The sequence below is a fragment of the Dicentrarchus labrax genome, unplaced genomic scaffold, assembly GCF_905237075.1.
Source record: "Dicentrarchus labrax unplaced genomic scaffold, dlabrax2021, whole genome shotgun sequence".
Lineage (NCBI taxonomy): Eukaryota > Metazoa > Chordata > Actinopteri > Moronidae > Dicentrarchus > Dicentrarchus labrax.
This window is the reverse complement of record NW_026136709.1, coordinates 21,100,864-21,117,291: the sequence shown is the minus strand read 5'-3', so window position 1 is coordinate 21,117,291 and position 16,428 is coordinate 21,100,864. Positions and strand designations below refer to the sequence as shown.

At 42.1% G+C, this 16,428-nt stretch overlaps 1 protein-coding gene across 2 annotated transcripts in view; it reads left to right on the top strand.

The window, feature by feature from the left end:
- Nucleotides 1–16,428, top strand: part of drosha (drosha ribonuclease III) — an 80,929-nt gene that overhangs the window by 62,996 nt on the left and 1,505 nt on the right. Inside the window, exons 26-31 of one of the 2 annotated variants that reach the window (XM_051410513.1) lie at nt 884–989; nt 2,219–2,360; nt 4,651–4,733; nt 6,222–6,325; nt 8,925–9,017; nt 10,011–10,057. In XM_051410513.1, coding sequence (XP_051266473.1) covers nt 884–989; nt 2,219–2,360; nt 4,651–4,733; nt 6,222–6,325; nt 8,925–9,017; nt 10,011–10,057 — 575 coding nt within the window. Of the gene's footprint in view, nt 1–883; nt 990–2,218; nt 2,361–4,650; nt 4,734–6,221; nt 6,326–8,924; nt 9,018–10,010; nt 10,058–16,428 lie in introns of those variants that run through there. The other variant, XM_051410514.1, reaches the window with a different exon arrangement.

The window sequence follows — 16,428 nt, the reverse complement described above, 5'->3', positions numbered from 1 at the left end:
GTAAACTTTGACCTTTTTTTTCTCTCTTTGATGTCAGCTTCCTCCTCGTCTTCTACCTCTGCATCTTTTTCTCTCTCTCATCTTCAGATTTTCCCCCTCCTGCGAGGAGCTCATATCTATAGATGGATATGTGCTCTGCTGCTGCATATACCTCCTCGCTTGTATGGTGCTCACTTACGCCGCCCCCACCCGATGCTTCCTGCCTGCCTGGCACAGCACCAGCCCACATCTGCAATGCTAATCTATAATTCTGTTTAATTAATGACCTGCCTTTCACTGATGGGGGAAAAAGGCAGGAAGCTGATGTACAGTATCACAGCAATGCCATTCGATTTTTCTAGAAATTGTTAGGTTGAAAGTTGTTCTCTAAACCTGTGTGCACGCTTGCTGCTTTTATGGGCTTAGGGTTTTGACAGGCACTGCTGCAGGTGTAGCAGAGGTTTTTTTAAGCATGTATTTTTCTTTCTTTTTTTTTTTTTTTTTTCATTTGAATTGCAATCAAATCCTGGCGTTTTTTTTCTTCAGAAGGGCTCCTACTTCAGTCAGCCTCCGAGTTGTCACACAGCCTGTCAGTGCAGCTGTTCCCTGAGGCCACCCATGAAATGTACATCAGCCGACTTCACCGTTTCTGTTGAAAGACTAAAAGCTCGGTAGATTTGTTGAGAGAGAGCATGATGCCTTTCATGCCCCGGTGATGTGTAGCTGAATAACCTCACGTGAGACCCTCCCTGTCCCCTCTTTTTAACCCCTTTCTCCTTGCCATCCCACCTCACCCCTACCATTTCATCCCCCCCCATACCCTTAAGTAACCTTGTGTTTTCTTTTTTTTTTTTAAATTCTCATCTTTTTTCCCTGTTGTTTGTCTTTGCTTCCTTTTTTCCAGAGGCCACAACCAGAGGATGGAGTTCCTGGGAGACTCTATCATGCAGCTGGTGGCCACAGAGTACCTCTTCATCCACTTCCCTGACCACCACGAAGGACATTTAACAGTAAGATCAAATCATTTGCTCATCATAGGCTCCCTACCCGCCTACTTTTTACATCGACATCTTTGCACTTCTGCTGTCTGAAGATCCTCGCTGTTACACGAGTTTACCTGAAATGAAGTTACAGCTGTGCTTTTTTTGCTTGTGTGGGTGATTTTATTTTCCCCTCCCTTCCTTCCCATCAATCTTTGAATCTCCGAGTGCCAACCAGGCATTCACCCCCTTCCTCTTTTGCTTGTTTCCACAAAATAACACTCTTCCACTCCTTACCTCACACTGTGCCTGTATGTTTACTGTACTCCTTGTGATGGGTATTGTCATGAGACAGAATTGTTCAGTGGTTTTCAATAACACATCTTTGTCGGCACTTTTTTTGCCGAAGCTGTCAAGTGTCTGGAAAATAAAGTTGAGTGTGTGCGAACTTGCACGGCTTGTAACACAGGTGCAAAGCAAATGATCACACTTTGAACACGCAAGTCCATTTTCTGACGGCGTCAGGTGGCATTACAACTCGCTCTTTTCAGTCGGGCATCAATGCTTCTCTTCAGAAGACTGACTACTCGAGGCCAGAGGGATTGAACTGGTCTTAAACTGCATAAGGAAACCATTGCAGTTAGATATTTATTTGTGGATAGTCCTTTATAGATGGAAGCCATGACGTCATTTGTTTAAAAGCTTCCAGTGAGCTTTCCTTGAGAGACTGAGAGCTTCTGCAATGCCAATGCCCAAGAGTCAAGATGGGGTACATCTGAAATGGATTTCAAATCGGGGGGAAAAAAAAAAGTGCTCATTCAACCAGTGTGTGTGTGTGCGTGTGTACTGTAAAGGAGGGCACATCACAGCAAGACAGATTCAGACAGTCATATTGCATTCTATTTGCTCTTTTTCGCATCTTGTAGCTATATTTAACATGTTTTTGTTTTTCCTTTTAGAGACGTAAATGTACCTTACCCAGTCTAACATGTTGTCATCCTCTAAGCTCCAAGTCACAATGTAATATTTAACAGAGCAGCGTGCAATCTCCCTGAAACATTTACTTTGCATTACCAGTTCTGTCTTTGATGAATTATTCCATGCGGGTTTTATTTTGATGTTTTTTTGTATTTCTCTACATTTCCATGTAAGCGTTTGTCTGTCTGTGTGTAGAGTTAGCGTGGCTATATGTTCATACCTTGAGTACATTTTTTGACAGGGGGACATTTAAATGCGATGCCCGTTGTGTTTGTCCACAGCTACTCCGCAGTTCACTTGTGAACAACCGCACGCAGGCCAAAGTGGCGGAGGAGCTGGGCATGCAGGATTTCGCCATCACCAACGACAAAACCAAACGACCAGTCGCACTACGGACCAAGACTCTGGCTGACTTGCTGGAGTGTACGTTCGCAGCTCTTCAATTCATTTGCAGAAGTATAAAATGAAAAGATAATCGTGTAGACCTTTTTAGACCACTACTAAACCATTTTCTAGTAGGTCTCTCAAGAATGTGCCGTTTAAGATGGCAGCATGAAGTGCCATTATTGATTTCTTTGTTCCCTTTGTGTTAGATGTCAAACAGTCACTTCTCTGCTGAAGACTCTGGAGGTTGCCCCCTATGTGCTTAGTATGACTGGAGTAGTTAGTGATGATTTCTTTCTTTTCTTTTTCTTTTAATTCCACCAGCCACTAACTGCCACAACAATTCCCTTAATTAATAAGCTGCTGGTGGTATTCTACCAGCTTAATAGTTTTCTTTTTAACAGAATAAGACATCCAGAGAATGCTTAGTAAAAGAAATGGATGGCAGAATAGTCACATTTGGCATCTAAAGAGAAAATTATCGACTTGGTTGTTTTATCCGTCCTGGTAGAGAGTCTCATCACTGATATTAACCGTGGTAGCTGTGCACCAGCCTCACTACTCTACACTGAATGTTAGTTTCTGTATAATTCTTAACTAAGTGAGGGGGAAAAAAAGAAAGTGAATAACAGTAAAATCAAGAATAAGTGCTCCAGGGCAGTGGCATTGAGTCGGCAGAACTTAACGCTTATATTTCAGAATTAGTTTTAATATGTTAGACATTATAATGAGAACAAGTGTTAGAGCGCCTCTTTCTCTTCATTTCTCATATTTTCCTATATATGTTTGTGGGTGGGAAGCCTTTCAGTGATCATGTCATGCCATAGTGACTTCTCAAGTGACACTCATTCCCATACAAAGTAGCAGGTAAATTGTAATTCCAAAATCAGTAAGTTGTGTTATATTAGCTCATTTCAGATATGTCTTATTAGATATGTGTCAGCCCATGAGAGACAAAAAAAAATTACAAAATAGAAATGCCAAAATATGTTTAAGATCATTACGAAACAGTGTTTAAATTATGTAGTTTATTTGACTGTAAAATGTAACACTCAGCAAATATCATGGTCACAATCACAAAACCGATATTGGTATTGGAGAGTTTAGAAAAATCCAATAACATTGTACAACATAGCCTTTTTTTTTTTTTTTTTTCATCATATACCAGAAACATTTTTTGAAGGGAAGCATCCATTAATGTTTTGGTTTCGGACTAGAAAAATCCAATATAATGTATATTTCTCCTTCAAATTTTGAGTTTTATTACATGACCTGCTGATATGAATGCATAATGTCCCCAAGTCTAGAATAAAATAAATGGTAAGTTCTTCTTTTATTCATGGCTGCGTATGGGTATAAAATAGAATGCATTTAGCTTCAGAAAAAGTTATGGTTGCTTTTATTTCAACTTTTTTAATTTAAACTTTACCGCATTTTCAAAACCACAACTAAAAGGCAGTGTTGAAAAATTAGAGGCAAGAGTGGAGAGAGAGCAAGGGTGTATGGGCGTTATTGGGAGATCCCTTGCAGTCCACTCTAAGCCAACAGAGGGTGCCAGCAGTGAAAAGACAATAGACTATTCCAGATTGTCAGTCAAAGTGGAAAAAAACTGGGCAAAACAAAGGGAGGTAAAAAAAAGCATGGATGCTTTCCAGGTCAGGATTCAATGGGCAGACCTTAATACATGAGCTTTATGTCATTTGCCTTTCAAATTATCCTTCAAGGTTTGGGCCAGAGCAGAGTTGATGACACAGGAAGGGGGACGAGGGTCAGTGCTGGAATGAGTGCAGCTCTTGCGCATATGAACAGTCGTGCCCTGCAGCTACAGCAGGCCCTCGCTGGCCTGCTGAAATATTACCTATTATTCCTCTCTCATGTCCCACTGTCTTAGTCACGGAGATGAGTAAATGCTCTGGCAGCTAATAGAAGAGGAAAACAAAAGGACAGCCACGAGATGAAGATGACACCAAGCACCTACCGCTTACATTTCAAATCTTTTTTCAGTTCACCTAGACCTCCAGTTACTCTCCATTCAGCTTGACATACAGTTTTATCTTGTATATTATACTATATACGTTTCTGTGAACTCTATGTGGCCCTCACTATACCAATTTTCTGTTTGATAGAAAAAGACAGGGAACTACATAGGCATCTTTTCCAGTTGTTTACAATAATATCACGTCACTTGCTGTTGAGGGCCACCTCTCTCAGAGGTCTTTGTTAATGTTTTATTTAGCCAACAGAGCAGAAAAAGACGCCACTCATCAACTACCACGTTCTATTGCCATATGTTTTTCTATACATGCTCTCTTTATTTTTCTTTCCGCAGCTTTCATTGCAGCCCTCTACATTGACAAAGACCTGGAGTATGTGCACACCTTCATGAACGTCTGCTTTTTCCCACGGCTGAAGGTGAGCCCCTATTCATAGCTATTCACCACTCGCATCTGATCAATAAGCCGCTGAACCGGGCACCTCAGAGAGAAAGAACCAGGGAGATGATGATGAGGAGGGAGCTAATGGCTGGGCCCTAATGGTGCCAGCATTGACGCAAGGCCTGAAGTGGTGCTCGGCTGTTGAATGCCTCTCGCGACGGCGGCTTGATCGCTATTTTAGTCTTCTTTAAAGGAAATCGCAGCAGCGTTTTCTGTGATTTTCTATGGGTCCGAGAAGTGCTTGGGCTGTTAATGGTGTCCACTTCTGGAGTGTTCCAGGAGTTGGATAAATCGAGTAAGCTTCAGTCAAGACTCCCATGGCAAGATATAAGTGAGGAAGGACAGGCATTTTATTCTCAAGCACCACTGGATTGTCCAAATTTAGATAGAAGAGCTCTAAGACACAAGCTATCACATACACTCTTATACCTAAACAGGCATGCGCATAAGTGTGCACACACACACACGCTCATGTACGGGTACCCACACAGCGTGGACCTCTCCTTGTGAAGATGCTGCAGTGGTCTGATATGCCATGCTAATTGCTGTCTTGGTGTGCCTCTCCAGGGAGAATCCCTAGCTCTGGAGGAGCTGAGCTTTGCGTCATGGTCGCTGCAAGAGAGCACCTCATTTCCACTTCCAACAGAAAAGTTGTGAAACAGCCAGCGCGTCTCCTTACATAGCCTCCTGGAAACCACAGCGTTGCACACTGTGCTTCTTCATCCAATTTGGATGGAAATAGAGAGGCAAAACCAGGGACATACAAGCTCTTTTCCTTATGTTCCCTCCTTTCCTTATGAAAAAGAGCGTAGCCACTGTATATGCTACACTCTTTTCAAAACAGCCTAATTTCTCTGCTTTAGGCTAAAGGGGTGTAGATGCCCCCCAGAGGGAGGAAAAGTGGGAAGGAGAAAAAAGGGGTAAGTAAAGCGCGAAAGCAAGAACAGCGGAGATGGAGGGTTTGGGGGGCAGTAAAGCGAGAGAGTAAGAGAGCGCGAGCAACAGAAGCAGAGGCACTCTTTGTAGAAAATTAATAGGAGCAGACAGTTCTGGATTCAAAGTCTGCCTTTTTATGACAAGGCTGCTTCCCTGTTAATGGAAGGGCTTTTAGAAGTCCCCCTTGGATAAGAGAAATGTATCAGGGCTGCACACCTGGGAGACTCCCAGACGCTCTTTATATCTGGCCGGGGATTGGCTTTTGTCTTAAGTAGCCTGTGATTTGTACTCACCGTGAAGACTCAGATGGAGAGCCAGTCAGGGAGAGAGCAAATAAGTGAGTGCAAAAAGAGGGGGTAAAAATGGTGGAGAGGGTCATGGCAAGAATGAAATAAAAGCATGAGCGACTGAGGGAGGGAGATGGCAACCGCGGCTGATTTGTGTTTCTTATTTTTCTGATTTCTTAAAAGAAGTTTGTGAAAGAAGAAGGTTGACTATGTGTGCGGTGTGTTTGGTTTGTGTGTTGCAGGAGTTCATTCTGAACCAGGACTGGAATGACCCAAAGTCTCAGCTGCAGCAGTGCTGTTTGACCCTGAGAACGGAGGGCAAGGAACCTGATATCCCGCTGTACAAGTAAGACCCCAGAAATCACAGAGAGACACCAGCTATTTGAATCCAGCACTGATGTCCTATTTTGGAAAGTAAAACAAGCAGACTGACAGCGACTTTGCTATCACACTAAAATCAATTTTAAAGAGATTTTCTTTTTTAAAGAGTAGCTCAACTAATTCTACGGAATCCACAACCTTTTAATGGTAGAACCCACCAGCAAAACTGTCACTTCTGTTGTGGTCTAATAGACATTATAGCATATATATATATATATATATATATATATATATATATGCTGCAATATCTATTGTATTAAATAAAAATTAGTCTAACCTAAACATGTGCAGACCTTCATGTCTGCTTACACTGCGCATAGAAGGCAAGTGTTGATGTCCCTTTTCTACAGCTTGACCTGCACGTCTGTATTTGAGATGGGTTCAGTCAGCCATCACATGGACCGCAGTACACATTCAGCGAAATGAAATGGCACAAACGTGATTTACAAGACTTTTCTCCTTGCCATTGGTCCCTGAACATTGTGAATAGCTGTGTAAAGGTCTCTGTTGTTGTGATAAATAAACATGCCCAAAGAGACCTCTTATTTGACAAAAGGTCAAGGAGCAAGTGTCATTTGACAGAATGCTTTTGAGAGCTGCCATGAAGCAGTGTGTTTGTCGCCATGGAAACTGACAAACAGTGTTTTCTCTGAGAAAAAAGGAGGTCGGCTGGACGTGCAAGAGCGGTTGGAGATGGAGCCGTTCTATGTACAATGAACTCCGCAATCTGGCATTTAATCAGTCCCGTCTTCCTCCCTTTCTCTCTTCCTTGTATTTATTTGGATGTTTTTTTCAATGCTCCTCTGTTTATTATTCAGTCTATCTGCCCCACTGATGGTGATTTTTGACACAGCACAACTCTGACACTACAATCAACACTTCCCTCCAACTCTATTGCCCGCGAGAACGTGAACGAGAAACAAATAGAGCTTCTGGGTGACTTGAATTTCAACATTTTTAGCTGACACATTTGTACAGGAGAAAAGAAGAAAAAGCTAGGTACCGATGAATTTGAGACTTTTGCCACAGCTTTGAGTGTAATTAACACTTTGTTCCTGATCGACGAATACACAGGAGCAGCCGATAATCTTGAGCACGTACTCATGAGATAACCTGACCCCTGTGGGTCGATAAAAAACAGCTTGTGCACCTTTTTTATAGCGTTTCATACAGCAGCAGATTGCTTCCAATCTGTAAGGGGTTCGCCTGACTTTGTTTACAAGTGTGAACAGTAAAGAAACATAGGGTGAGCTAAAAGTGTGAGCCAGATGGAAACGGGCTAAATGACCGAGGGCAGTAAAGGACACGGAAAACGGGGGAAGAAAAAGAGTTAATGCATCAACCCCCCCTGCTAAAGGTTCCCTAGTGAATGTGTCTGGTTGATGACAGATTCACACCTCAACCCCAGCACCATCACTTTACTGTACATCTCGTCTGGGCAGGACACACCAGGGAGTAGACACATACACACTTTCACATTGTGCAGAGAACAGCCCGAGTCAGTAAGTAGCTGCTTTTAGTGAGAACTGCAGCTCGTACAGACCCTCTACGGTGCTGTTTCTTTCTTCTCCATCGCACACTTCCATCTGTGTGCAGCCTTGAAGTTGACAACCTCCCAACAGCTCACAGATTTCCCTTTTTATTCCGTCTCTCGTTTTGTGTTATTTCAGCAGCGTGATAATTTCAAGTGACACGCGCTCCCTGTTGAGATTTGGCTAAAACGTCGCGCACAAGAGTCTTATTTGCTCCACACATGCAATGTGCTTCTTCATTTGTAAGTGAGAAAGGGGGCTGCATTATTGATAAAGTGTCATAAGTGACCACATTGCATTAAAAATGGATTGCTCTCCTGAAATAAGTAAATTGTCTGTGAATAATTTAGGTGACTCACAGCTTGGGTTTGAGATGTTTATGCTAATGTTAACATTTCAAACATCTCCCAAGTTTTGTCTGCTGTCTTGTACATATGTCCCTGCAGAAATGCAACCAAGTTGACAGCTTATCTTTTCTTTTTTTTTCTTTTTTTTTTTTAAATGAGGTACATCTGTAAATTAGTTGAGCGATATTCTCTTGTCATCTGTCTCATAGATTTCTTGGTCCCTCTTTAGTTTTTTCATTGTTTACCCTTCTAGCGCACCAAAGACTCATGGGTCCCTCAAAAACTATTGTCATTCTTTTATTTCAATTCCAATTCCAAAATGTCATTTTTTTATATTTTTTTTCCCAAACACAGAGATCTTGGTATCTGAAGATGATGGGTGTGGGGAGTTGGGGAGGCTTTAAAAGTTGTTTATATGTCCCTCAGATGGCTTCTGCGTGTTCTCAAAGCACACTACTAAATCAAAGTGTTATTCCCTTCCTCTCAACCCGTCGCTTGAGATGAATTATTTGTTCCAATTGAAAACTTTTTTTTTTTTTTACCTCCCTTTTTTCTTGTTATTTCTCTGAAGGACAATGTCCCCGAGTGTCCTTGTGCCTTTCTCCTGGGTATTATTATTATTATTATTATTTCTCAACTCTACCCTCCTTTCACACATCCCATATTTCTGTGTTTGAATTTGCAGGACCCTGCAGACAGTGGGGCCTTCACACGCTCGCACCTACACCGTCGCCGTGTATTTCAAAGGGGAGCGAATTGGCTGTGGCAAAGGCCCGAGGTGAGTAAGACAGTACAGTACAATAAGACACGATGGGACGAGGCGCTCCACTTCTCAGTGCGCCGCTAATGGGCTCGAGAATAATGGCTGTGCTTTATTGATGGTGTTTATTATAGCAATTAAGCTCTTGTTGGCCTATTCTATCGGGAGAGACATTATGCAGAATGAAAATGAATCGATTCATTATTGATTTGACGTAAATTGTGTTATGGAAATATCACTTTGTGCAGGAGAAGAGTCTGTAAGCAGGCGACACTGCATCTGGGGCTGCATTTAGGCCTACCTCTCCCTGGGATGTTGTGCACACAGCAGGACAGGGATGTGTGTGTTTGTGGGTGTATGTCTGTGTTTGACTGCACACCTTTGTGTGTGTGTGCTCACACATTGATGCTTTTGTAAAGTAAAGAAAGTGAATCTGTGCACGGAGGCCTTTTCAGGGTTGGAGGGGTTGACAATAAAGCTGCAGCTGAGCCTGCGAGAAATGAAACCTAAATCCATCAAACATCTTCCAACCCCCCCAGCCCCCCTCCACATGTGGAAATCCCCTCCACGGCCCCCTGCTTGAAAGCGCTCTCTCTTGCTCTAAGCTGGCGATAAGTTTGTCCCTTCCATAGGATCTTTGACAGCTTACTGTTTTTGTATTTACATGACTTAAGCTCCCAGCCACCTCCGCTGCCTGGCTATGATCACACAGCACATAATATATACGGAGGGACGGCGAATTGCAGGCGTAAACAGTGCCCAGCGCAGAGCCGCCAATAGGCTTACCTTTTTGAAATGTGTGCACTGTGTTACCTGGGATTGTTTGGCAAAAGGGCTCATTCAAAACAAATATAAAGCACTTTTGATAATCCGCTCAATATTGGGCCTTTTTTTTTTTTTTTTTTTTCTAACAGAAATTCAAAAAAGGGACATTTTGAATATGCTAAAGACCTTTTCTCGTTGTTTCTCTGTCTCCCTCTCTGTCTCCTTTTTCAAATATTTCTAATCTAGCATCCAACAGGCGGAAATGGGAGCTGCGATGGATGCGCTTGAAAAATGTGAGTTGTTTGGCAACACGAAACCCTCCCCTCCACACACACACATACACATATTCACACTTTAAGCCTTTCACACGCTTTGCCTTCAGTGTTGAATATTAGCCTTGGCTGTACAGTATGCAAGATGGCTGGCAGAGAGCTGTGGCCTGACCAGCCGGTTGGCTGCGACATATAGGACATTAGGCTGTTTGAAGTGCTAGCCCAGAGCACAGGCATGGGGCCTAGCCAGGACCGGGGAAGCTAAGCGCCCTCGACCATGTCGATCATCTCGAGGGACAACAGGAAGTTTGTGTCGAGGGCCGTGCAAAGTTTGTAATTTTTTTTTTTGTCGCGTTTTTGAGCCCTTTTACAGTCCACGAGAGCGAGGCTTCACACTCCGAGCCACTCTCTTGTGCTCAGCACTCCTCTTCAGATGTGAACGAGTGCAGTTGACGTGTTCCCTATGTGCTGCTTCACTCCTTGGCTGTTTTTCATCTTGTCATCAACCACCACTTAAGGAAAATAGATAGTGGTTTTTAGGCATTTACAATGTCTCATCCACTGCCAAGTAAAAATACAATTACAGGGCTCTCAGAAACACATCCACGAGCCATTTCCATCATCTCCCATTCGCCTCTTATTCGCAATGCATATGTATGTGGAGGCATAATATCATAGATTACACTGAATGTGTTGGAGGTGGAAATGTGTTCAAGTGCAATTTTTGGGCTGGACTCTCGCTATCCTTGTGACCACCGCATTAATCAAATGTACAATTTGTTCTTTACTCGACTAATTAGCTGGAGGTGAACACAAATGGCTTTGTTGGAACAGGACTACAGAACTTGCAGAGGGCAGGAAGGTCAAACTTTGATTTCATTTGGCTCATAAATGAGGCCTCCAGCCACTTGTGATTGATACTGTTTGTGCGCCCAAGCTTTAACTTTTTATGAAACATTAGCGCAAGGGTGTTATTATTTAAAGCCGTTCTCTCTGTCTGCTTCTGGCTCCCCCTCTCCCTCACCTCCCTCCCTCCTTATCAGGGGGCGTAGTTCAGTGCACACACTCTCTCTCCTGTGTCTTCCTCCCTCTCTTAATTCCTCCCATTTCCTCTCCCCAGTGTACACCTCTGTCACCATGATTGATAGATGCTCATTGCTAGTAAATGAACATTTCCCCCCTCATAAATTGCTGTTTCATGTGACTAGATTAGCAATGCCTTTTAAAAAGGTCAGTTGATTTAAAATCATCTTTTCAAGTCTTCCTTCCTTGAGCGCAAAATGCTTCCAGTTCGAGGGCTTTGTTTGACTTTGTACTGTCACTTAATTTAAACTATAATTTGCAACTCACCCCTCAGCTCGATGTACTCTTTTCTTTCTTCCACAGTACCTGAGGTGGGCCTGTCAATTATATAATTTTAATCAATTTTTTAGAGAGAGAGAAAAAATGCAGATAGGCTGCTCAGTTTTAAAAAATACCAATAAGGTGCTAATATAATTTTTTTTAATAGAAAAGAAATACGTCTTAGATTTTTCGATCAACAGAAAAGTTATCAACCTGATGTTGATAATTAATGATTTAGTTATTTACAAGGTAAAAATCCAATAATTATTTGCTGTTTTTCTCCTTTATATCGTCAAAATGAAATATCTTTCTGTTTTGGACTGTTTATCAGACAAGCTCTGGGAACTAACTTTCTAACTTTTATCCAGAATGACTAATTAATAATGAAAGTAATCATTAATTTGGAACCCCATTGTGGTTGCACCCAGCTGAAGAATCTCATCCAGTGAATTGTTGGTTCTGCTTGAACACATGTCTTCCACCATCCATCATTTACAGGTAGCACTCATTATTTAGAGGTCAGTTTTTATCATTTCTGTGCAAGAAATCTGGACGTAGCTTTCATATTCTATTACTCCATTGTTGAGTGTCTTCTTTTAGAGATAAATATGCAAGGTCAGTCAGCAGGGTTCAAACACACCTTTGAAGGATGTGCATGTCTCCTGGCCATGAGTTTATGTAATGAGACTCGAGCTCATCTGCTGCAGAACCGCCTGACGCATCAACTCCTATTGCCGCATTGTCTCTCATGTGATTGTCAAGGGCCTCGCTTCATTTGTTCGCATAGCAAGACTAATCAAGGACATTAGCCCCGGTGTCATGTAATTCGTCATTGATTGTCTTGTTGGCCCTCACTGCAGCATCGGCTACACCATTACTCCTCTTGTACAACAGCCCTACCTTGTGTTACTCTCGGATCGAAAACACCTCCCCGTAACGTGTCAGGATTCATTTCCATGTTTTATTTAAGGCCTCCTCAAGTATCAGCAGCACTTTGAGCAAGATTGAACTTTTTGTTTCTGCTGCTGCGCTTTTCCTGGCAGACAGAATCCACGGCTCCAGCGGTGTCGAAGAGGTGAGAGACATGGCTGTGTTCAGTCAGACAGCTCAGAGCTCATTAAAGAGACCGGGGCCCAATATTTGGTGTGTGTGCTGTCTGTAGCCGATCCACTGGTAGCTCAGCTGATTCACATTTCATTATTTGATGGCCCACGTTTTGACAGTCTCCTGCCTGTATCTGTCAAGGCAGAATTAAATGTTAACCAAGGCCCAGACTGGGAGAAACATGAGTGCAAACAAATCGAGCTGAGAGCAGCCAGGTAGGGGAACGGAGTCGACGGAAGGAAGAAGTCGGCGGTGCAGAGTTTCCTTGGCCCTGAGGCTCCATGCACCATGCGCCGTTAGGTCTAAGGCGACATCAAATATACATGGAAATGGCTTAACCATTTATCATTCATCCTTTCAGATAGTACTGTCTCTGTTTAAAGTCTCCAATCTCTCTCTAAGACTCAACCGCCTCCCATTCCCATTTTTTTTTTCAGCTTCCTCGCAGCTGCTTGTTTCTCAAACAATGCAATATCTGTTGAATAAGAGAAGGAGCCTTGATTTGGCTAGTCGCTGGAAGGGGACTACATTTCTTCCTCAGCTTTCTCTAAACCCCTTAATCTCTGGATAAAAGCATTGGATGGATAGAGGCAAAGTAAAGTACAGTATGCAGGATCTCTATTCAATGGCTTGAGTCTTTTGTTTGCCCTTTGGCATGGCAGGAAAATCCCTTCATCAGCGCCACTATACTGGCGCCCTATCGGCTTGTTGACGGATGTGGTGCGTGTGAAGCTCTAGGTGATGGACTCAGACGGCGCACTCTATTGTGGAGTCGCCTCACAGCCCGAGCTTAGGCTGAATAGTGAATGCCTAAGTGAAAGGACACTGTATGTTCTTGTGCCCTTAAAAGGGGGAGCTCATCCCTCATCACAGATTCCACATCCAGCTGCTGTGTGAGTGCGCATTTCAGCGCTGCCGTCAGTGGGCACAACAGGCCGCGTTGTTGCCGAGGCCCCCCGACCGCCTCGCTGCTCCAAAAGCAGCTACACCCCCAGAAATCTCAAGACCTCGCAACCTCCGTCCTTGAGAGGAATTACCGCATTGTCGATAAACAAAAGACCTGAGCCGAGCTAAGTGCGTTAACGCCTTAACCAAAGGTAATCAGTATGCAGAGTGCGCCGTTCCTCAAAGGTGCTTTTCTCCAGAACACTGGACGGCTGAGAATTCTCAATATGTCTTTGCGATGCCCAACACAGACTGGAATGAAAAGCCTTGTGTATTCTTTAGCAGCCCAATTCTTTGATGTCGCATGTTAAACAATGTAAATGGCCAAAGCTTTTTTTTTTATTTTTTTTTTCCTCTCGAGTGGGTTATTCTCAAGTCATCTCCCAGGGAAAATGCTGGTGATTTCCATATTTTAACTGCAATATGTAGTTTTCTCTCCAAGGCTCACCAAGTGTTCCTTACTCACCGAAAGCATATTGAAATAGACTGTGTGTGTTTCTGTGTGTATCCATGCATGTGTGTGTCTCAAATTTCCCCCAGAATGATTTTTTTTTTCTCAGTGCATTCTTTTTATTCAGGATTTTTTTTTTATTTGATCTGTCTCCTTTTAATAGGATATTGCCGTTATCTTGCACTTTTGCTCTCTGTTGCCATAATGACGACTTAAGGGTTTTGCAAGAGGAAGAATACATCCTCCTCTTCTATTCACAAGTCAAACACATATGTAATGTCCTTTGCAGTTTTTACCATTTACCATATGAGGTTCAGCCAATTCCTCCTGACAATCAGTTTAAGAATGTATTGTTATTAGGCCCAGACTGAGGCCAAAAATTTTTTTTTGTCCATAAATATAGATAGAAAATTGTGAACAATACCTTACAGTTTCCTAGAGCTCAATGTACTGAGCTTAAATTTCGAGTTTTGTCTGACCAAGAGTCTAAAATCTGAAGATATTTCATTTAAAATGATATAAAATACTGAAAATAGGCAAATCTTTACGTCGAAGTAGCTGGAAACTAAAACATTCAGTCATTTAACACAGGCAACAAAAAGAAGCTTCTGACTAGGATTATTATTAGATCTTAGATTAAGCATTTTTTAAATAAACTGTTTTCAAATGACTGATTTGCTCCAGCACAATTCAGATGGATAATGTGTCACTGCCGACATGTGAGAACCATTTTTACTTCTGCTCCTGTGGTGTGTTTCTCCGACCGTGTATAGCGGTCTGTAGCAGTGGGACAGTAGCTGTTTCCAAAAAAAACACACTATCCACACCAGATAGTTAAATAGTTGGCTCAAACCCTAAGGTGTCATGTTATCAGCCGTGAGTCCACTGTCTGGACAATAGTAATAATTAAATTTTCCCATTTATCGGAGGATAATATTCCCTATCTGCACATGATACAGCACAGGCCCCGAGTATTTCGACAGTGACACATTTTCTGTTGTTTGGGCTCTGTACTGCTGCACATTGGATTTCAAATGAAACAGTGCGAGGTTAAAGTGCTGACTCTCAGCTTTAAGGGGGTTTGAGGATGTTTGCATCCATACTGAGCAAACAGTCCAGACCTTTGTAGACCACAGTCCTTCCAATGTTATAAATCCTAAACAAACAACCAAAGAAAACAAGGCGTTTGTTTATGACCCAATAGTTGGATGTTCCTGAAAGAGTGTTTTCTTAAAGGACCAGTGTGTAACATTTACACACTGGTCCTTTAAGACATTGTATAAGAAGTACGGTAGACCTGCTCTATTTAGTGTCCTGAGATAACTTGTGTTATGTGACTTGGCTCTATACAAATAGAATAGAATTGAATTGAAAAGTCTCCAAACAACAGTAACAACAACTGGCAGAGCTTTACCAGTGAAGATACAAGTGTGTGCTTATGTCTGTGGCTCATTGACTTCAGCAGACATTTACAATCAACGGTAAATACAATAACTGTATCTAAGTATCCGTTATTATCTTCTGCTCCTTCTTTTAAAAGAGCTACAATTCTTCCTCTGACGGATTAAAACTGAAAGTGTTCTCACTTTACCTCTGACCTCTTATTTCAAACTCAACATGCCGAAGTACTGAGCCAAAACATTATTATTTATTATAATAAATCACTAACAGGAAGGTCAGAATGAGAACTATTAGAAAATAATTAGAAAACATGTGATGTCCTTTCCATTTTACCATCACAGACTGACAGAAACTCCTATGGGAAACAGTACGGAAAGACTGATTTTAATTTGTTTAGGTTTGCATGGTCACGGTCAGCGACCGGAAAAACTGCACAGTCATATTTGTGTCTCAGCGAGTTGACACAAGCCATCGGGCATCCGTCATGCGTGCTGTTTTAAAATGAAGTGCATTGCAGTGCGTAGACCCAGTAATGTAAACACTTACTGGAAAATGACCTATGCTCTGAATATCAAAATCCCAAACTGCTACCTGGAAGGTCATTGGGTTGACCTGAGCTCCCGCTTATGGCTGAAAACTAAAGCCAAGCGTAGCTTTTCAGTGAAATCCAAACATTTCCAAATTGGGTGAATTTTTCACTTAAACTAAAGAATAAAATGTTTCTTGATGGGTAAGGGAATTTTGAATTGGAGCTGAAAAATTTTAATTTTTCAAGCAAAATCTATCATTGCAAGTAAAAATGCAAAAACGTTATTTGGTTCCAGTTTCTTAAATGTGAATTTTGCTGGTTTCCTTAGCCATCTATGATTGTAGTTGAATACATCTGGGTTTTGTACTCCTGGTCAGACAAAACAGTCTTAAGAATACATCAGCTTATTGAGTATTTAACACTTAATGAGCAGACTAATCCATAATGAAAGTTAGTTGCAGCCCTAGATTTAATTTAAAAGTTCTACAATACAGCCACTGAAGGAACATAAAGCAGGCCCGTTTGTCTTGGCTCGTGAAAAGTTTGGATGGTTTCTCACAGGACAGCAACACAACGTGGAAGTGGCTTGACATGCAGTACCACGTGTGACCACCAGGT